The 23,078-nt window shown below is 39.8% G+C and overlaps 1 protein-coding gene across 1 annotated transcript in view; it reads right to left on the bottom strand.

The window, feature by feature from the left end:
- Nucleotides 1–23,078, bottom strand: part of csf1a (colony stimulating factor 1a (macrophage)) — a 145,313-nt gene that overhangs the window by 70,105 nt on the left and 52,130 nt on the right. The window contains exons 2-3 of the mRNA XM_084704368.1: nt 11,648–11,761; nt 11,337–11,399 (exon numbers count right to left, since the gene is read on the bottom strand). Coding sequence (XP_084560494.1) covers nt 11,337–11,399; nt 11,648–11,761 — 177 coding nt within the window. The remainder of the gene's footprint in view (nt 1–11,336; nt 11,400–11,647; nt 11,762–23,078) is intronic.

Here is a 23,078-nt window from a genome sequence, read left to right on the forward strand (position 1 = left end):
AATAATGGTGACTCGCGACCCCCGCATCCACGGAGGTGGTTTACGTATATGTGGGAGTAAAAATAGGCCCTGGACTTTGATCCAGACTGCCCACCAGAACCGGCCCCCGTATACGCCACCACAGCTGCCCTGCCCTGCCCTGCTAATGCATGCACAATGTGAGTTAGATGTAATGCTAGTTTGGAAGATCAATAGTTAATGCGAGCATGCGTAGCGCACAATCCAATTTTTTTGCCTTTATTTGTGCGCAACATATTTTTTGAGCCTTGTGTAAAATCAACAAAGCCGTTTTTAAATGGTAAAACTTTGTGCGTAGCAAGTAGCAACCCACCTTCTGACTTTAAGTTTCAATGACTTTTTCCATTACGTTAAATGACCGGACTACTTGCGGAATGATATGAAAGATGTGAATTAGAAGCACAAAACCTGTTGCCAATGACAGAGGTCATAAACCTTTGCGGGTATTTTCTCATTTCTGTATTTTCAGCCATTTAAAAGAAATAATTTCAGATTTCAGCATTCCAACGCATTTTCAGCAGGATATGCATGTTCTAGTTCAACTTATTGTTTTTCTTCTATTTCTTCCGTGGCACCTTTCAGCGCCTTCAAATCTTCAGCTATTAAAACCGTTCAACTATCAAAAAATTCAGCAGTTTCAGGCCATGGGGCCAATACTTTTCAGCTTTGTACCTCTTATGGTTGAATTAATATAAATCAATATTCATAATATTTTTTACATGGGTTTCCAATGGAGTTTTCTTTAAAATCCTTTCAAACTTCTTAAAACTTCTTCAACTTCCAAATCCTTCTTCTTCCTCAATATTTCAGCTAGAGCCACCATTTAAACTTTAAAACGTTGACAAAACCCTAAACTGTTTTTATATAATTCAGATTTTTGATATCTATTCAACTTTTTTTTATATCACTGATTATGTTTCATGACTTTTTCAAACCGTTTCTGAGATTTACATGGGTGTGTACGTGAAAGCCTAGAGTGCAGACTGAAACGCTTAGAGCGGAGGGGAGCTTCGGATGTCGTTGAAAACATATTTCTAGTTTGCCAGCATTGCCACAATTTTCGCTCTTCATGCTTCATTTTGGATCAATAGATGGTTAATTTTGTGCTGGTTGTAGACAGTTGTCTGTGGAATCCAAAAGGCTTACACATTTGTTCAGAGCCCCACGAAAGCAAGACAAAGTCCAACTCTCACCCCATAGAGTCCAATGCAAATGTGGTGACAAATTTGTCACAGAAAACAAAAAATAACAAGATTTACAAACTGCCGTTATAGTCGTATTTCTGAACGCATAAACATATAAAGGACATCTCTGGTTTCGGCAGAGTCTTGGGTCTCGGAAAAAATCTTTATTTTTTGGATTAGACGTATAGTTTTGCGTCTACGTTAACTTGTTTGAGGTGTGGATTCTTGCTAAATTTCTGGTATTCTCTGCCCTCAGCACATTAGCAGCCATAGCTGCACCATCACTGTGGCAACCACACAAACAAGCGCCAGTCTCTTACACAGGTGATTGGTATTAGCTAATTAGTGGAGACACAAGCGATTCAGTCAACTCGTCTCATTAAAAGACTAAGACCACCACAACACAACTACTACCACTACTGATACTGCTATATCTTATGCCACACTTCAACTACTAATTCTGAAGATGCTGCTAATATCTCTTTTGCTAACTACTATGCTAATGCTACTGTTTTGTTCTACTACGCCACTGAGTGCGTTCACTTGACCATGAGAACCCGATAGCAATTGTCAGTTTATGCCAATAATACAATTACTCTGTTTACATGTGTAATTAGTTATGCAATTCCTCAAACACGTCTACATGATTCTTTTTATGAATTGTTGTACTCCACGGACAAAACTTGCACCATCATTCTTCTGCAACAAAGTGTCGCCGTTTCTTCCTGTATCAGCCCTACTGCTGTATGTTTCCTTTAAATCAAAACATTGAATCCTACTAAGAAAGCCGAGTAAACGCACTCAATGATAGGCTGCATCTGCTACTGATAATACTATCCCAACTATAATTTCAGCTGTTAAAACTATAATATTTTTGTTACAACTATTGCCTACTTCTTCTGTTTAACAGTTCAACTTTCAGCTTCTCCCGCATTGTTGGCAATTTAAGCTCTTATAGCTTTGTTGATGCAGTTCAGCTTCCACACTGCCTCTTGAAATTTTATATAGATTATATAGATTTTCCGCTATTTCCGGTCTCATCAAAAACTTTTAAAAGCCTACTCCTCCTAAAATTTTTGTCAAATCTTCATCAAAATGACCAGATATGCTCTTCAGACCAAGCCTCACAAAAGTTATGGTAGAGCATTTTGATCCCCACAACCATTTGTCCGTGACAGCCAATCAAAATCAGCAGAAAAGCCACCAAACAGGAAGTGAAGTCCTATCTCAGCAGTTTTTTGAGGCAGTGAAACAAAATTTGGTACGCTGCCTCGGAACCTTATTTTGAGGATGTCCTCCAAAGATTGTGTCATGTGACTAAAAGGGGGCGTGGCAGGAAGCAAAAACGTGTTTTGGCTAATAACTGTTGAAGTGTTTACCTTAATAAAGTAATTTCTTTGTCTGTTGATGTCTTGTGAGATATCAAGCTTGACCATCGATTGTATTTCATAACAACCGAATTGAAGCGGCCGCCATTTTGGATTTCATGGAAAAGTGTAAAAACCTTTTGCACGCCCCAAATTTTGTCCAATGTTGACCAAATTTGGCACAGACAATTTTCAGACCAAGCTTCACAAAGGTGTCGGATGGATTTTCCATTTTCAAAACTGTTTGTTCGGTAGAGCTGATCAAAGGCGGCGGCAAAGGCGCTAAAGACACGTGAGAGCATAACTCAGCAAAAATGTGTCCGATCATCACCAAACTTCGGTTCCTTCATTCCCACGAGGAGCAGAGGATGCCTGCAGTGTTATACCAGAAAAATAACTTTGAATTCTCAGTACTCTTGAACGCAAACAGATATTTCAATCAAACTTGGTGTGTTGCATGAGTGCAAAAGGTTGTTGTGACTTAATTGTTGCACAAGTGCTATGGAGGCCATATCCTGCTCTGGACTGCTTGGCCCCTCCATTGCTGCTTGCAGCTATATTTAGGATTCCTCCGTCAGGAGGAAACCTATTGATTGTGAAGCAATGTAAAGATCGCAGGACTAGTAGACCAGTCATGGACTACTATTTTGATCGCAATAGTGGGGGGGTCCAAACAACTTTTTTTTTAAGTGGGGGGACGTGACCCCCCCAAGTTACATTGCTGCGACGCCCATGATACGAGCAGACAAAAATACACTTCTGTGTTTTTTTTTTATTCAGCGCCTTCAGCCGCAACGCAGATCCTCAACTTTGGTTGGAGCTCGATGCAAAGTATGTCGGCCCACGACACTCAGACCTCTTCTTTCCATGGTCAAAACAATGATAGTACAGGGTCTGATTCCGTTTTCTCCACCTGTTTTGGCAGCCACAAACTGCAGTTGACGCTGGGCATCTATGTTAGCCATCAAATAGTACCAGAGCCTGTTTAAGACACTCTTTTAGCACCGTTATAAAGTGGAAAGTATCTAAACCGGAAATAAGAATACGCGGATGGCCGCGCCCATTTTGACTTCAGGAATAAGGTCAATAGCCTATTCAACATATCACAAGGTCAAATCAAATGGCATAAAGTACAAATATGACACAAAGGAGGTTGAGAGTAAAAAGTAAAAAATAGGGGTGGAGAGAGATATGTTTAGGGGTGACGTGAGCCAGAAAAGTTTGGGAACCACTGATTTACATACATGTACTCCAAATCGTTCAAGAACAGCTTTCAATTTACTTTGGGAATGCTGTTTAGGCGTTTTTAGGCATATTTAACAGGATTCCTAAACTCAACCAATTATTGTAATTTTACCATATTGTTCATATTGAACAGACATCAGTGTTAACTGATGTAAGATTACTGTATATTTCCACTTTTTATTTGTATTTCCATCATAAGTTTGGTCTTTAATTTCATTTGGAAGTGGTATTAAAAGGTCTTAAAAAGTCTTACATTTAACTTGTAGACACCCTGTGAAGCCCCCACCCCCCACTCCAGAGACAGTTGGTGACAGAGAGGTGCAGACATTAAGTTAAAAATAGACATGCCTTCAGAGTAGAGTAAAAAAATAGAGACAAAATGAAATGGATGTTGAAACTCAGTTTTCTGAGTTGGTGCATGTCAGTTTAGGCAAAGGTAGTCTTTTAAACCTCTAGGTTTAAAAATAATTCAGATTTGATTGGAACTCTCTCTTTATACATTTATAGTTGGATTTGAAATTTAACAGACATTTAATTATTTTAAGTTGTTTAACTCAAACAACCATAACATAGTACATATGGTATGCAAAGTTGCAGTCAGATTTGGCAAAATTGTTAGCTTGGATGTTATCTTTACATATAGATGTGGTCTTGATGATGATGCGCACGCAGCTTCAGAAAGACAAGTTCCATTTAACTTTTACTGTACCCTACACTTTTAATGTTCCCGCCATCCCCCCCTTTCTGATCTGATTTGTTGATTTCTGTTGCTATGAAAACCAGTTTAGCCAAGCTAACTTACATTGGTTTTAGCTACCTTGCATTACCATTCAATTGCTAACAACATTAGAATAAATAGCTTGCTAATAGCGCAGAACTTGAGAGAGGGAGACTCCGAGACCTTGGCGCGTTACTAGCATCTCGTCATATCACGCACAGCTAGATAATCAGCCATTGTATGATAACATGTCATACTCGTAAGGAGTTGATCATGGGCTGTGCCATAACCCAGTTGCCAACGAAGGTTCTGGGAGTTGTGAGTCACCTGTTGTATCATTTGGCCAAATTTTTAAAAATTGGGTTGAGAACTTTAGTTCTCAGACTCATTCCGACGAGAATTAAGAGTATGACAACGTCAGGCTAGCGATCTGCATATCGGGATGAGAAAAAAACAACAAATCAAACCTCCCTTTACAGTACGTGTGTTGATTTAAGGTGTCCGCCCCTTAACTTTCTGCCTGTGCCCCTAAGATCTTAGGGGCTACAGTGCTCCCAGTAAAAAATGTTAGTCTGAAGCCCTCTGAATCATTGTGCAGCTCAAAGAATAATGCTAAGAATGTCTTACACGCCATAAGAATACACATAAGTAGCACATTCATTTAATGGAATACACAATTGTAATTATGGTCAGGTCTAGGCCTACTAATGCCTTAATGATGGGCAATGATAAATTCACTTATCCATTCACATAGTCTGCAATTATTTCAGCTTTCCACCCTGCCTTTGGCAGTGCCAACAGTGTTGCTTTTAGCCTCGATAATATTTTTAAATTCATATTTTTTACTGTATGTGTAAAATATTCTAGTTTTCTCATCTTGTGTAAAATATGTGTCTCTCGTAGACTTACTACATAAGACGCAAACACTGCGCCTTATATGTGAATGTGCACATTGCTGCTAGCTAGCTTAAGGATAAGGAAAAAAATGAAATACATACGGAATTAAATGATGAAGGAAAAACATGAATATATATTAAATGTTCTTCTATACATAAACACTTCTATGTAACAATATTTATAGATACAATTATTTCTGTATTTATTCATTTCTGTATGTATTTATGCCTGTATTTCCTTGTCCTTAAGTGCAAATATTCAGCCATAGTAATCAAGTCAATCAAGTGGTAGATAATCTGATTCATCAATTTATTATCTTAAAAGTCACATGAAATGCTGTTTTTGGATGCTTTTATATAGGCCTTAGTGGTTCCCTATTACTGTATCTGAAGTCTCTTTCCCGAAATTCAGCCTTGGTGCATAGTTACAACCACTTTGAGCAGTCCCTTAATGAGCTTTCCTCAAAAAACGCTGTTTCTGTGTCTGTAGCTTTAAATGCTAATGAGGAGGAGAGGGGCGGCAACATGCGCTAATGTTTACAACGGATGTATCGCAATGGCTCGTAGCCCCCGTTGCTGTAAGATGCCTCGAATTTAACCATTCACCCTGGTTTGCAGAGGTGCACACTCATAGTCATATCAATGAGGAGAAAGGCGGATATAGCAAGCCATAACACCAACAGCAGAACGGTTAATAACAAATAAATGTACAACAACTCGCGTTACAACGTTTGTATTCACACACACACTTGATGCCATCTACATTTACATTAGCGACAGTAACTCAGCTGGCTCGTAGCCCCGTTCCTGTAAGATGCCTCGAATTTGCCCATTTTCATCTGATCACCCTGGTTTGCAGAGGTGCACACTCATAATAATTTCAATGAGGGGAAAGGCGGATATCGCGTGCGCCATAACACCAACAGCATAACGGTTATCCAAATAACAAAGAACAACACTGGCGTTACAGCATTTGTATTCACACTTGATGCCATTTATCTTTACTTCTAAAACTGGTTGTTCCCATCCTTGATTGTGATTGGCTATATCCCGTTCCATGCCGTTGTAAAATCCAGCGTGACCTTACAGGTTGTCCTCATAACATTCTTTAACATTCCATATTACTGCGCATCGAATATTTCAAATAAAAAAACACTGCAAAGGTGTCCATCTGGCTGTTGCGTGGCAACGATTTATGTAGGAACTATACTTTGTAGTGGCGGAAGAATGACGGTTTATTATGAAACTATTTTGTTTCTAATTGTTTTTATTTACGAAACCATATTAAATATATGTAGTAACAGTTTTAGAAAAGCAATAAGCCCCACAAGTCCGTGTTTTGCGCTGATTTTAGAACAGGTAAGGGGGAGTGCCGAAAACCCCCTTACCTGTTCTAAAATCAGCGCAAACCACGAGAAGGGTCCAAATGCAGTGCTCCCTCCTCAGGCCCCTCTTAACCGGAACTCTCTCCTCAGGCCCCTTTTTTCATGTGTATCCGAGGTATTAGCGCCACCGCTGGTCGGAGGATACTGTAGGCTATTTATATTAATAGGCTAACTTACATTGAACTTCGGTTTTAGCATAAGTCAATAGTGTTTAACAAAGCGGAAATTAGCATTGCGGCTAGCGTTACGTATTGCTAACATTACGATCATGATCACTGTTCTAACCCTGGCAAGCATAGAAAATAAGTTTGGCAGTTTAGCGTCATCTAGTGGTCATTATAGAATATCACATTTTTATCACAACAAGAGCCGGCTCTGATTGCTGCTAGCGTTAGGTACAGGGTTCTAAATTAACACCCGCCAAATGCCTACATGAGGCATTTCATCAACGATACATAAGGCTATGTTCTCGGCATGGTTATTGTTAATTTATCCCCCTGCAGTAGCCTAAGTTTCCCATGAACACTGTGCCGTAATCCTACGTTATTGGAATATGGAATATATGTTTAGTGCTATTACACATCTTTATGATTGAGGTGGTAATTGATGAAGCAACATTTAACATAAATACAAGGATGGATATTGATTTCAGATTAAGAGAGTAGTGTTGTTTGTATTATCAACGTTAAAAAATGAATTATTTCAGAGCCGGCTCTTGTTGCCGTGGAAACAATAAACAATAACACAAGCCAGCTGTTGCTGCTGCAAATGACCAACGGAAAAAATTTGATATTCTATAATGACCACTAGATGACGCTAAACTGCCAAACTTATTTTCTATGCTTGCCAGGGTTAGAACAGTGATCATGATCGTAATGTTAGCAATACGTAACGCTAGCCGCAATGCTAATTTCCGCTTTGGTAAACATTATTGACTTATGCTAAAACCGAAGTTCAATGTAAGTTAGCCTATCAATATAAATAGCCTACAGTATCCTCCGACCAGCGGTGGCGCTAATACCTCGGATACACATGAAAAAAGGGGCTTGAGGAGAGAGTTCCGGCTTTAGGGGCCTGATGAGAGAGTTCCGGTTTAGAGGGGCCTGAGCATAGACATAACAGAGCCTGTTTAAGGAGAGCCTTGCCACTCCCTATTAAACCCCATTGTGCCGAATTTGGCTGCAGTTCCACCAGAGTTCCACTTGGGGTGATCGCGAGCGAGTGCATGTTGAATGGGAGTCTATGGAGCTAAACGGCTAAATTTGTCTCTTTCGCCTGATTGTCGTTGAAAAATCAAAATTTGATTGTAGTTTGTGTTCAATATGGATTATAGGTCGAAAATTGAATGAACGAGTACTTATGTCCTTTTGATTTCTTACATGGTGAGTCGTTGTTGCCCATAACACACTAGCATTCTGCTACTGAATGCTGATTGGTTAGTGAAGGACTGATACGACCAGAGCTCCCGCTTGATGGCATCCGAAGCGGAATCAGAATGTCGGAGCATTAGCAACATTAGCAACAACATTAGCAAGCCAAAACTCTTTCAAGCATGTGTATTGACAGGGAGAGCCTAACCTGTCAGCTGTGTTGTCGATGCCCTGAGAGAAAAAAGTAAGTGACCAGAGCTTGCCGTCAAGCAGTAGCTCTGGTCGTACGATGTGTATGACGTCAATGACATTTTCAAAAGCTTTTTAGAACAGAAAGGCGACTTTCAAAAAATCTAAAACCTGGCAGTGTGTATTTTTTTGGCCTCCCCTTTCGAATTCAGAATTCAAATTACTGGACAAAAAATTATATCCTGAGGAAAGTGGATTTTGAGAGGTACCGCTCCATAGACCTCCATTCATTGTGCACTCGCTCGTTAGCGCCCTCACATGGAATTTCAACAAGTTCAGAACCCGGAAGTTTCCCGAGAGTGGCAGTTCTCTCTATATTAGACATTCTCTGGACATAATAAAGAGTAGACGCCGCATTGGCTGCTGGGGACGAGAAATATGGCCGCCATCTTGGAAAGGTCAAATTCCCAGTTGCGTAGCAGCAGAATAAACAAGATGCCGCAACACTCTGCAGAATATTCATGCTCTAATCGGCAAACCATCTTAAATAGGGCTCAGGGGATTACTTTTCACAAGTAATATTTACCATTACAGTACTATTTGTTGCATTTTGTAAATAGAATACCAACATTGAGAAATTTTGAGCAAGAATCTTTGATATTACTGTACTGAAATTGTAGCTACCAAGCTAGCCTAGCCCCCTATGTTTACTGCACCGGCCGGTGTATACCCGGATATGAACTGAGACTTGATATGTCATATTCCATAACACTGACTTAGATGACTCAACTGACACAAGAATGCTATTGTAGAAATAAAACGGATATTACTGGAAAACATTGGCCAGCGAATTTTACACAAGTGGCACCGACTGTAGGCATCAGGGCAGTTGCTATAGTAGGCTACTTGTACTTCTTCCACAATTGACCGAATTGGCCAAACAAGGCACGTACATTTAGTTTATAGTTTATATAATCTAGCAAGTTCATGTTGTTTTTTCAAATTTCACAGAAAGCTGCTAAAATCGAGGCTAAACAGTGCTACTACTGTCATAGCTGCCTATCAAAAACGGCCAAGCCGGACATGTAATTCTTTGCTCAAATAACTCACGTCACTCCCACAAACAAATTCTTCGTAAGTAAAAAGTTTAGACTTTTAATTGACAATATTTACAACACATATTAAGAAACTTGTCTTTACTCATAATATCGTCTCCGATTTCAATTCGAAGCTGTGAATCTAACACAGAAGGCAATCTCCCATGGTCTCCGCTCTGGCTCCGCCTCGGAAAACAATGGCTCCCGTTGCTGACGATACATTTATTTCCCCCTCCCAGTAACCCCTAACCAATGACATGTACTTTGAGCTTAAGTTGTCATGAGTATCTGGCAGTTTTCAGAAATAAAATCGGCAATTGGAGGGCAAAGATATTGACGCGGGAACCATGGGCATTTTAATGCCCATATTTGAATGGTCCGGCAGGAAAGGGTTTAAAGGAAAGGCCCACTATGAATATTAAAATACGCCGAAACATGTGGCCTGTATCAAAGCTACATGTATGACCGTTGCAGCAAAAAAAATGTTAATGTTACAGCCACATTCTAAGGGTAGCAAGCTAGGTAACCATCAGAGATGAGCAAGCTACTTGATATGTGTAGTGAGCTAAGTTACTAGCTACTCAACAATAAATTCATCTTCACTTCACAGAAGCTACTACTCATAAAAATGTAGCAAGCTAAGTTACAAAAATCTCTCAAAAGTAGCTTAATACATTAGAAGCTTTTTTCAGTTAAAAAAAACTGCATGCCAAGTCAATGCAATTTTAGTGATCAACACAATACACAAGTTTACGCGCCAAAACCAGGGGGCCGCCATAACTCTACACATAGCAGTTCATTTCTGCCGGAAGTGGTTTGCACAGCGTCTGCCGGTGTAAATACAGCGATTTGTCTATGCTTGCTTGGGATCACGGTTCTACTACTTTGACATACTTGTCGTTTGACATTTACTACTGGATAAGTTGCCAACGTTGTCGCATGTGCTTGTGGATAACGTCGTCACCATACTTTTAAGTACATTTTTTGAGTAGATTTATAGTTATAAAGCTTTTGCCAGTCCATCATTTTGGAGCTTTTAACATGGAGCAAAGGCAATGTCAGAAGATGACGATACAATTAGGATACTGGTTGTGCAGAGGCTTGGATGAAGGAACTAAAAAAAGTTTAGTTGTGTTTAATATTTGTTAAGTTTGATTTGTGGTTGCATTTGTACATCCAAGCACTGAGCAACTGTTATGCTTCGTTTGTTTGCTCGCTAAGTTTCGTAGCTAAGTTTCTCATGGGCAGGCAAATCAGAGAGAGGGGAGGTAACCTTGCTCCTATCTACGTCACTAGGAGGAGATTTTCAAACAGAGCAATTGAGCCTTCATTTTGTCAAAGGCATAGAAGAACACCCAGGGCTTGGTTTACACCTATCGAAAATTCTAGCCACGGGGGGACCAAAGGCAGGCTAGGGGAACTCATATTAATGTTACATAACCTCCTAAAATGAAGTTTTCATGTCACGTGACCTTTAAGCACAAATAAATAAATACATGTTGAAGGAAATTAATACAAATATAAATTAATCAATATATAAGTAACATTGATTAATGCATAATGAACTTATTTGTATGTATAAATATATTTATTGATATATTTAGTTAATTATAATTTTCTAAATAAGGCAGGCTTGGTCTTCCATAGTAGTCTAGAGCTCCTCTCAAACAGACTTCCTGTTTATTCAGGTTTCCTTATTCATTTGAACTAATTAACAAACTATGAGTTTTGTCTATGGGTTTAGGCTGAATAAATATCTGATTGGTGGACCTGAGGGACACTGTAAAATCCATGTTGACACTTGTTGTAAAATGTTTGTTTAATTTAATTTAAATAGAAGGACTCAAGGACAATGTTAACTACTTACCAAACTCTGACGCTCTGTGAATAGATAGCTTATTCGACAACCATTTTCCAACTGGTTATCAATCTAAATAACATGAGACATAATCCAGGAATTACTTTAATGCTACTGTCAGCATGTTGAATATCTGACATGAAATGCAATAAAATGTACACATCATTCTTATGTCATGTTTTGTGTTGAAAACCCAATTTCTCATGAACAGAATAATCTACTTAACAGCCATCTTTCACTGTGAGAGATATGTAGCCTAGACTGGAGTGTTGATGAAAGGAGAAAAGGCCAGTGCATGGGAATATATGGGTGGTCCTTACCAGGTGATTGATGTTCAGAAGGTGATCTTTTGTCATAGAGTGCCGACATGGACCAGGGACGCCACTCCACGCCAGGTTTAAGCACAGGAGCAGCAGGAAGCACAGATGCCTAGCCTGGAAGTACATGGGAGTTACTGGGAGTTCATGACGACAAGACACAAGTTTTGATCCTCGCAACCATTTTCTAACCACTTATGTTGAACACGGTGGCACTTGCACACCTAAACATACACTTGGTACCGTTTATACGTTATTAAGTCCATTGTACATAACTATGAAATATACGTTTCATCGTCTACAGTATTAGGGTGATCATATTAAGTTTTTCCAAAAAGAGGGGGTGTAGTGACTTGTAGTGATAGCCACCACCCAAGCTAGAAACGGGTTTTGGACGCACACAGTTCGAATTGAATTTCCAACACACTGTTTCCTTGGCATAAGTATTCTCCAATCCAGGAATCTTGTGCAATAACTTATATTTATTGTTCATTCAATTTACAAACCGAAAAATCCACACTACGTCTATGTGAGACTCAGGCCCCGTTTACAAGGCGGAAAAACGCATATATTTGCATGCGGTTTGGCCTTTCATTTACACAAAAACTGAGGTTTTATCACAGAAAACGATCATTTCTGAAAATTCCGGCCAAAGTGGAGTTTTCTGAAAACTCAGTTTTTGTGTTTGCGTGTGCACTAGCTTAAACTGAGTTCTCAAACGTCAAGGTATGCGATAAAAAATGCATCACGTCATGTGAGTTTGTAGTAGGCCTAATGTTCTGTAATGGGGTCATTTATTTGTGAATTGCATTACATTTGTGAATCGTGAAATACATTTGTGCATCGCGTTAAATTTATTTGTGAATCATTCAAACAAATGAACCTCGCGCCTGAAAAGTAAAGGAAGTCGATTGTGTTATTCGTAGTTGTTGTTAATTTTGAGGAACAGCACCCTTTTCAACAGCCGTCGACCTGTTTCTGATGCTGGTTAACGAATGTCTTCTGTTTTGAAGTGTCGGCTACACACCCGGGTATGAGGCGTTACCGTGAATTTGTCCCAGCTGTGGATAGCGACGATCCACTTACGCTTCAGCTCGTCATCGACAGGAAAAGTAAAACAAAGTACTTCCAGATGCCTGGCACTGTGGCACACAGCAGTGTTCGGAAGTTGTACCAGATACTCTCTGGTATTTACACTTGACTTGTTCATGTCAACTAGCATTGCAGCTAACACAACTTTTTCTTTATATATTTTTTATTTTAGCAATCACAAAACAAAGAAATCAGGTAAAAAGTAATAGCACATGAACATCAAGTAAGTAAGACTTTATTTTTATAGTAAGTAAGACTTTATTTCTTACAAGAATTGCAGCTCAAAGTGCTTTACATAAAATCAACAAAAAAAGTGTTGATCTAACTAGCCGCACTTTATCTGCGGCTCTCGAATCCGTCTTAGATCCGAGCTGCCACTTAGGGGGTAGACAGGACGGGAAAAAATGTCAGCATAACATGAGGAGAGAGAGGAGAAAGAAAGGCAACCCCCAGACTATGCTCTAGAGGAGTACAGTGTGGGAACAGGCAAAAAACACCTCAGCACATGAGCACATACATTGTACAACATTACAGAACCACATGACTTGCAACAGGGAGGGAGGGGTATGGACAAGCAGCATCTGGACCTGCAGCCATGATAGGCGCTGGTCACAGACCCGCCAGCCACACCGGAGGAACAAGCAGGCGAAGGCGTTGGATGGGAGAAGGGTTGTGATAGCTGACTGTAGTAGACAAAAGTTAGTGTATGAGTGTGCCTGGGTTCGCGCCTTCGCCTAGGCCACAATCAGTCAGATTCTCAGTTCACAGATAGTATTGCCATGGAGACATCCTTGGTCATGGCCCAAGACAGAGATGCAATCCACAGGTGAAAGTTTGTGTATGAGTAGGCCTGGGTTGTCGCCATCGCCTCGGCCACAATTAGACAGTTCTCAGTTCGCAGATTGTATTGCCATGGAGACAGCCTTGATCAGGTCCCAGACAGAGACAACAATTCTCAGGTGTTTGTTGGAAGGGGGTAGGGAATGCAAGAGAAGTGTCGCTGCAGCGTTCTTCAGGAGAGTTGTTCCATCAAAGGCCTTGGCCAAGGCATGTGCTGGTTAGGGTGCCAAAAGCAGATAAGATTGGGGTTGTTTGGTCGAGTAGCCGCATTCCAATTTGCACGTCTACTCCTTTTTCCACCTGTCTCCGTCGGTCCAATCATGTTGGCCAGCCTTTGGGGGCTTTTTTACAGCTGTAGCTGTTTTCTTAATTTTTCGGTATGCAAGGGCAGCGCCTAATCCAATCAGCAAAAGCCTGTAATCGTGGTTCCAAATAGGTGGATGTCTTCAATGTCCTCCACGGAAAGCGCTGCTGGACACAAGACGCGTCCATCGAGTAGCCAGCTGCAACCGTCCCGTCAGGTTCCCCCTAACCCAAGATGGTGTCAATTGCATTAAGAGACCAGCTGATCAAACCCATGATTTTTTTGTTCGGAGAGCGGTGCAGAGTCTCTCAGTATAGGACACAAGACACAAGACTAGACAATACGATAGAAGCCAAGCAGGGAAGGTCAGGGGAGGAGAGGGAGAAAATGCAACCGCCTTTGTCGAGAGCCAAAGAAAGATGGTGAACTAACTTACATACAAATGATACAACATACGAAGCAGCATCTTTATATAGACAAAAATAATAATCAAACGAAAATGAAAATTCGGTTTCAGGGAAAAATGACTCTACAGTTTCCACAATTTTAATACTTGTTTTTGTTATCCAAAGATCTAAGAGACGTAAGTAGAGAAAAGGCACAAAATTAGGAGATGAAGAGAATTTCTGCTTGTGAATATAGAATTTGGCATACAGAATGACAAAATGAATTAGGTACTCCAGGGCACCATTACCTGAATTATTGTAGAAACATATATCTTTAAGGTTGAAGGTGTAGATAGTTGGTTGGTTCAAAAAAGTAAGACTCCAAGTCTGTCCAAAACCTTTTGGATATTTCATACTCAAAACAGATGAGATAATGTTTCAACGTTATGTTTACAAAATGTACAGGAGGAGTCAATGTCGGCAAACTTATCAACAAGGTAATTAGTAGGGTATATGTTGTGTAAAATTTTGAAGTGTACTTCCTTAGCCTTGTTAGAAATACAATACTTGTACAGTAGAAGCCAAGCCCTCCTCCAGTTTATGTTCTCAATTTTAGATCTCAACAAAAACTTGCCTCTTGGCACCACTGCAGTCCTTCTCTGAAAAATTTGGCGAATATGCTTATTTTTACATTTAATATGTGTTAAGTCAAGTCCATCCAATGATAGTAATGGCTGTGATATATCGTGTATACCATAACTCAAATGATTTGCCATCAAATACCAAATTGACTCAGGGTTTATAAGACATCTTTTTAACCAGTTAACTTTAAAGGTGTTCACTGTGTCAATTAAATCTAGGACTTCTAGACCACCATCTGCTTTACTATTGGAAAGTATATATTTTTTTCTTTAGTTTGTGATTTATTTTTCCAAATAAAATCCAGAAAAATTCAATTTACATCAGTGGTTGTTGAGTCATTTACAAATAACGAGAAACATGGATACACAAAACAAGATAGGCCCTCTGCTTTGGAGAGGAGAACTGTACCCAAAATAGACAAATCCCTTTGAAGCCAGATGTTAAAAATATTTGTTGTCTTCTTTAGTCTACTTGAAAAATGTTGATGTTGTCTAGCAATAAGATTTCTAGTTATAAATATACCCAGATATTTTACGGAATCCTTAACTGGAATATTTCCAATTACACTAACATCACAACCATGCAGAGATAAAATGTATCATTTGGACATATTCAATTTTAAACCTGAAGCCTTGGAAAAGTGCTCTATTAAGTTAATAGCATTACATAACTGGTTCTTGTCTTTCAAAAAACTTGTAGTGTCATCCGCCAATTGGGAAATGTTTTAAATCCCTTCCAAATATTGAGATCCCTTCAACATGTTTGTCAGATATAATTCTAAGCGATAATAATTATGTGACTAAGATAAATAAGAAGGGGGAGATATGGCACCCCTGCCTGACCCCTCTATTAATTTGAAATCTTTTAGAGGTATTGAGATTAATTATAACCGAGATATTAATATCTTTATAGAACATACTGACAATGTCAACAAAGCTGTTGAAATGAGGATGAGATGAAATGTGTGCTCAATTGTGTCAAAGGTCTTATAAAAGTCTAGAAATAAAATAAGTGCCTCAGATTTATCTGCTTCTGCATAATCTAGCAAATCTAAGATGAGTCTGATACAGTCTGAGACAACTAATGTCAATTTTTCCATAAATCCTGTCTGAGTTTCAGCTATAATATAGTCAAGCCCTTTCAAGTCTGTTCGAGTAAACTGAAGCCAATATCTTATTATCTATTGTTAAGAGAGTAATAGGACGCCAATTATCAATTAATAGAGAATCTTTGTCAGGTTTTGGGATAAGAGAAAAAATGCCTTACTTCATTGTAGCTGTCATCTCCTTGTGGCTGATGCATTTATTGTATACACATAATAAAGAGACATGAAGAAGTTCCCAAAAATGTATATAGAATTTAACAGATAGGCCGTCAATTCCTGGAGATTTGCCCTTCTTCATTGAAAAAAGTGCATCTTTAACTTCATTAACTGATAGGTCAGATTCACACAATGATTTAAAGTCATCATCAATTGAACGGATGGTTGCCTGAACATCATCCATGAAATTTGCACAATCTGCTTCATTAAATTGTGATTGATATAAAATCCTATAAAATGTTGAGACAAAATCAGAAATTGGTGGCCAAGCCGCGAAGCGGCGAAGCCACATAAGTGATTCTACCTTTTCTTATTGGTGGCCAAGCCGCGAAGCGGCGAAGCCACATAAGTGATTCTACCTTTTCTTATAATTATTATTACACTTCTTCTGTCATTGGAGTCTATGGCAGCCCCTAGAACCGTATGGTAAAAAGTTGTGAAATTTGGCACACTTATTAAGCACAGTCCCCTCTTTATATTCACCAAGTTTCATGTCTCTCATTGGAGCACTCTAGCGCCACCAAATGGTCAAAGTTGGACTTGTGTTTACACACGTAACTTTTGAACCGTAAGACCGATTTTCAAAAATGAGGTACCATTGGATTCCCTGGATCAAGACGAGTTCAACACACCCTATGACGTCAATTTCCGGTTATATAGATTTTCCACCATTTTGAATTTTAAGGAAACACGTTTTCGCTTCAACTACTTTTATTTTTTTCAAATCTTCCCCAGAATTGGCACACATTATCATCAGACCAACCTTCACAGAAGATATCAAAGGATATTCGATTTTCAAAACCGTTTGTCCGCTACAGCCAATCAAAATCGTCAACAAAGCAACCAAACAGGAAGTTGGGTCATATCTCAGCTAATCTTTAAGAAATCAACACCAAACTTACTATGATGACTCGGAACCTTCTTCTGAGGCTGTCCAATTAATTTGGTGTCCTGTGATCACTGGGCGTGGCCGCAGGAAGCAAAAATGTGTTTTGGCCAATAACTGTTGATTTGTTTGCTTTTATTAAGTGATTCCTTTGTCTCATGATATGTTGGGACATCCCCTATGTGATACATGATAACTTGTGATAATAGCCGAATTGATCCGGCCACCATTTTGAATTAATTGAAAAACGTTTTTTCTTTACGCCTCCTACACATGTTGTCCAATCTTCACCAAATTTGGCAGAGAGTATCTTCAGACCAAGCCTCACAAAGAGCTTCACATGATTTTTTGATTTTCAGAACCGTTTGCCCGGTACAGGGAGTCAAAATGTGCCATTAAGCCAGCAAACAGGAAGTTGGATCGTATCTCAGAAAATCTTTGATGGATTCACACCAAACTTGATGCATGCCCTCGGAACCCTGTTCTGAGGATTTCTTAAGTGTTTTATGGGTCATTTGACTGCTTGGCCACCACATTGATGCTTGCAGCTATATTTACTGGTGGCCAAGCGGCGAAGCGGCGAAGCCACATAAGTGATTCTACCTTTTATTATTGGTGGCCAAGCCGCGAAGCCACATAAGTGATTCTACCTTTTCTTATTAGGATTCCTCCGTAAGGAGGAAACCTATTGTTATTGGTGGTTTTATTATTTGTAATTCTTGTACCATGGGAGTCAATGGCAGCCCCTAGACCCCATCGACAACTTTTTGTGAAATTTGGCACACTCATTAAGGACAGTTTCTTCTATACCTACACCAAGTTTCATGTCTCCCATTAGACCACTCTAGCGCCACCAATGGGTCAAAGTTGGACTTGTGTTTACACACGCAACTTTTGAACCGTATGACTAATTTTCAAAAATGAGGTACCATTGGATTCCCTGGATCAAGCCGAGTTCAACGCACACCATGGCGTTAATTTCCGGTTATATAGATTTCCCGCCATTTCCGGTTTTATCAAAAACCTTTGAAAGCCTACTCCTCCTACAATTTTTGTCATATATTCTTCAAAATCACCAGAGATGATCTTCAAACCAAGCCTCACAAAAGTTATCAAAGGAATTTTGATCCTCATAACCGTCTGTCCGGTACAGCCAATCAAATTCATCAGAAAAGCCGCCAAACAGGATGTGAAGTCATGTCTCAGCAAATCTTTGAGATATCAACACTAAACTTGGTAGATCGGAGGAAGACACTACAACATATTACCATGTGCAAAGGCAAATTCATATCTCTAAAAATGATTGATATAAATCAAATTGAACTTATCGCTAACGCTAAAATAATGCTTTGCACATCAGCCAGTCAAAAACTGATACTCTGATTCAATCACAAGTTCATATGAAGACTCTTGAGAATGTTCATAACACAAATCTGTGAAAAAGTTGACTGTAAGATGAAAGGTCGATTTTTGGTGAATATTTGAAACATGCTTGCTTGGCTAATTTCTAGGCAAATTTCCAATGAATGTCTCCCCTGCTCCTCCCCGCGCGTGCTCCAAAATCTCACACACACTCAGCCTTCCCTTGACACACGCGCGGCCAAGACGCACACGCAACATTTCAGGAGAGTGTGGGCTGACCAAGCCCCCACTCATTCCTTGGTCTTTAGCAAAGGCCCATGTGGCTCTTGATGGTATTGCATTTCCGATTTTGTATGCAATGGTAAAAAGGTCTCAAATCCTGAAACATTAATAGTATAGGCCAAGAGTAACTACCACACCACAAATGGCCCACCATTACCCATAGGTGGCGCTACAGGCCACGCCTTAATGCATAAAGATACAAGGCTTTGGATAAGCTCACCAAGCCCCCTTCCTTCACTTACTGGCTTGAAATAAAGGCCCTTGTGGATCTTGATGGTATTGCATTTCAGATTTGGTATGCCATTGGTAATTCTGCAGCATACATTCTTCTATACAGTTACAATTTGTCAAGAATAAACATTGTTCAATGGTTTGCAGTGTTTGGAGGAATCCGCCATTACTGCTTGCAGTTATATTTAGGATTCCTCCGTAAGGAGGAAACCTATTGTTATTGGTGGTTTTATTATTTGTAATTCTTGTACCATGGGAGTCAATGGCAGCCCCTAGACCCCATCGACAACTTTTTGTGAAATTTGGCACACTCATTAAGGACAGTTTCTTCTATACCTACACCAAGTTTCATGTCTCCCATTAGACCACTCTAGCGCCACCAATGGGTCAAAGTTGGACTTGTGTTTACACACGCAACTTTTGAACCGTATGACTCATTTTCAAAAATGAGGTACCATTGGATTCCCTGGATCAAGCCGAGTTCAACGCACACCATGGCGTTAATTTCCGGTTATATAGATTTCCCGCCATTTCCGGTTTTATCAAAAACCTTTGAAAGCCTACTCCTCCTACAATTTTTGTCATATCTTCTTCAAAATCACCAGAGATGATCTTCAGACCAAGCCTCACAAAAGTTATCACAGGAATTTTGATCCTCATAACCGTCTGTCCGGTACAGCCAATCAAATTCATCAGAAAAGCCGCAAAACAGGATGTGAAGTCATGTCTCAGCAAATCTTTGAGATATCAACACTAAACTTGGTAGATCGGAGGAAGACACTACAACATGTTACCATGTGCAAAGGCAAATTCATATCTCAAAAAATGATTGATATAAAGCAAATTGAACTTATCGCTAACGCTAAAATTATGCTTTACACATCAGCCATTCAAAAACTGATACTCTGATTCAATCACAAGTTCATATGAAAACTCTTGAGAATGTTCATAACACAAATCTGTGAAAAAGTTGACTGTAAGATGAAAGGTCGATTTTTGGTGAATATTTGAAACATGCTTGCTTGGCTAATTTCTAGGCAAATTTCCAATGAATGTCTCCCTTGCTCCTCCCCGCGCGTGCTCCAAAATCTCACACACACTCAGCCTTCCCTTGACACACGCGCGGCCAAGACGCACACGCAACATTTCAGGAGAGTGTGGGCTGACCAAGCCCCCACTCATTCCTTGGTCTTTAGCAAAGGCCCATGTGGCTCTTGATGGTATTGCATTTCCGATTTTGTATGCAATGGTAAAAAGGTCTCAAATCCTGAAACATTGATAGTGTAGGCCGAGAAACACTTTAACAAAAGCCCATGTGGATCTTGTTGGTATTGCATTTCCGATTTTGTATGCAATGGTAAAAAGTTATAAAAATCCTGAAACATTGATAGTATAGACCAAGAGTAACTACCACACCACAAATGGCCCACCATTACCCATAGGTGGCGCTACAGGCCACGCCAAAAAGCACAAATATACAAGGCTTTCTGGAATGGATAGGCTCACCAAGCCCCCTCCCTTCACTTATTGGCTTGAAAAAAAGGCCCATGTGGCTCTTGATGGTATTGCATTTCCGATTTTGTATGCAATGGTAAAAAGGTCTCAAAATCCTGAAACATAGATAGTATAGGCAAAGAAACACTTTAACAAAAAGCCCATGTGGATCTTGTTGGTATTGCTTTTCCGATTTTGTATACAATGGTAAAAAGTTATAAAAATCCTGAAACATTGATAGTATAGACCAAGAGTAACTACCACACCACAAATGGCCCACTATTACCCATAGGTCTTCCCTTGACACACGCGCGGGCTTGGCAAGACGCACACGCAACATTTCAGGAGAGTGTTCCTTGGTCTTTTGCAAAGGCCATGTGGATCTTGATGGTATTGCATTTCAGATTTTGTTTGCCATGGTAAAAAGTTCTCCAAATCCTGAAACATTGATAGTAAAGGCCAAGAGTAACAACAACACTTTAACAAAAGCCCATGTGGATCTTGTTGGTATTGCATTTCCGATTTTGTATGCAATGGTAAAAAGTTAAAAACATCCTGAAACATTGATAGTATAGGCCAAGAGTAACTACCACACCACAAATGGCCCACCATTACCAATAGGTGTCGCTACAGGCCACGCCCTAAAGCACAAAGCACTTCACTTCTTGTGAAGATTAAAGCGCTTCACTTCTTGGCTTGAAATAAAGGCCCTTGTGGATGTTGATGTTATTGCATTTCAGATTTGGTATCCCATTGGAAATTCTGCAGCATTGATTTTTCTATACAGTTACAATTTGTCAAGAATATACATTTTTCAATGGTTCGCAATGCTTTACACGTAAGCCAGTCAAACAAGTTCATATGAAGACTCTTGAGAATGTTTAGTACACAAATCTGAGAAAAAGTTGACTCTAAGATGAAAGGTCGATTTTTGGTGAATCTTTGAAACATGCATGCTTGGCTAATTTCTAGGGAAATTTACAATGAAATGTGTCCCCTGCTCCTCCCCGCGCGTGCTCCAAATTCTCAGACACTCATTCTTCCCTTGACACGCGCGGGCTTGGCAAGACACACACGCAACATATCAGGACTGTGTGGGCTGACCAAGCCCCCACTCATTCCTTGAATATCAGCATAGGCCCTTGAGGACCTTGGTGTCATTGCATTTCCTACTTTGTATGCAATAGTAAAAAGGTCTCCAAATCCTGACACATTGACAGTACAGGCCAAGAGTAACTACCACACTTTACCCAAAGCCCATGTGGATCCTGTTGGTATTGCATTTCCGATTTTATATGCAATGGTAAAAAGTTTTTAAAATCCTGAAACATTAATAGTATAGGCCAAGAGTAACTACCACACCACAAATGGTCCACCATTACCCATAGGTGGCGCTACAGGCCACGCCTTAATGCATAAAGATACAAGGCTTTCTGGAATGGATAAGCTCACCAAGCCCCCTTCCTTCACTTACTGGCTTGAAATAAAGGCCCTTGTGGATCTTGATGGTATTGCATTTCAGATTTGGTATGCCATTGGTAATTCTGCAGCATACATTTTTCTATACAGTTACAATTTGTCAAAAATAAACATTTTTCAATGGTTCGCAGTGTTTGGAGGAATCCGCCATTACTGCTTGCAGTTATATTTAGGATTCCTCCGTAAGGAGGAAACCTATTGTTATTGGTGGTTTTATTATTTGTAATTCTTGTACCATGGGAGTCAATGGCAGCCCCTAGACCCCATCGACAACTTTTTGTGAAATTTGGCACACTCATTAAGGACAGTTTCTTCTATACCTACACCAAGTTTCATGTCTCCCATTAGACCACTCTAGCGCCACCAATGGGTCAAAGTTGGACTTGTGTTTACACACGCAACTTTTGAACCGTATGACTAATTTTCAAAAATGAGGTACCATTGGATTCCCTGGATCAAGCCGAGTTCAACGCACACCATGGCGTTAATTTCCGGTTATATAGATTTCCCGCCATTTCCGGTTTTATCAAAAACCTTTGAAAGCCTACTCCTCCTACAATTTTTGTCATATATTCTTCAAAATCACCAGAGATGATCTTCAAACCAAGCCTCACAAAAGTTATCAAAGGAATTTTGATCCTCATAACCGTCTGTCCGGTACAGCCAATCAAATTCATCAGAAAAGCCGCCAAACAGGATGTGAAGTCATGTCTCAGCAAATCTTTGAGATATCAACACTAAACTTGGTAGATCGGAGGAAGACACTACAACATATTACCATGTGCAAAGGCAAATTCATATCTCTAAAAATGATTGATATAAATCAAATTGAACTTATCGCTAACGCTAAAATAATGCTTTGCACATCAGCCAGTCAAAAACTGATACTCTGATTCAATCACAAGTTCATATGAAGACTCTTGAGAATGTTCATAACACAAATCTGTGAAAAAGTTGACTGTAAGATGAAAGGTCGATTTTTGGTGAATATTTGAAACATGCTTGCTTGGCTAATTTCTAGGCAAATTTCCAATGAATGTCTCCCCTGCTCCTCCCCGCGCGTGCTCCAAAATCTCACACACACTCAGCCTTCCCTTGACACACGCGCGGCCAAG

This window comes from Hypomesus nipponensis, chromosome 9, assembly GCF_054491055.1.
Source record: "Hypomesus nipponensis isolate SF chromosome 9, ASM5449105v1, whole genome shotgun sequence".
NCBI lineage: Eukaryota > Metazoa > Chordata > Actinopteri > Osmeriformes > Osmeridae > Hypomesus > Hypomesus nipponensis.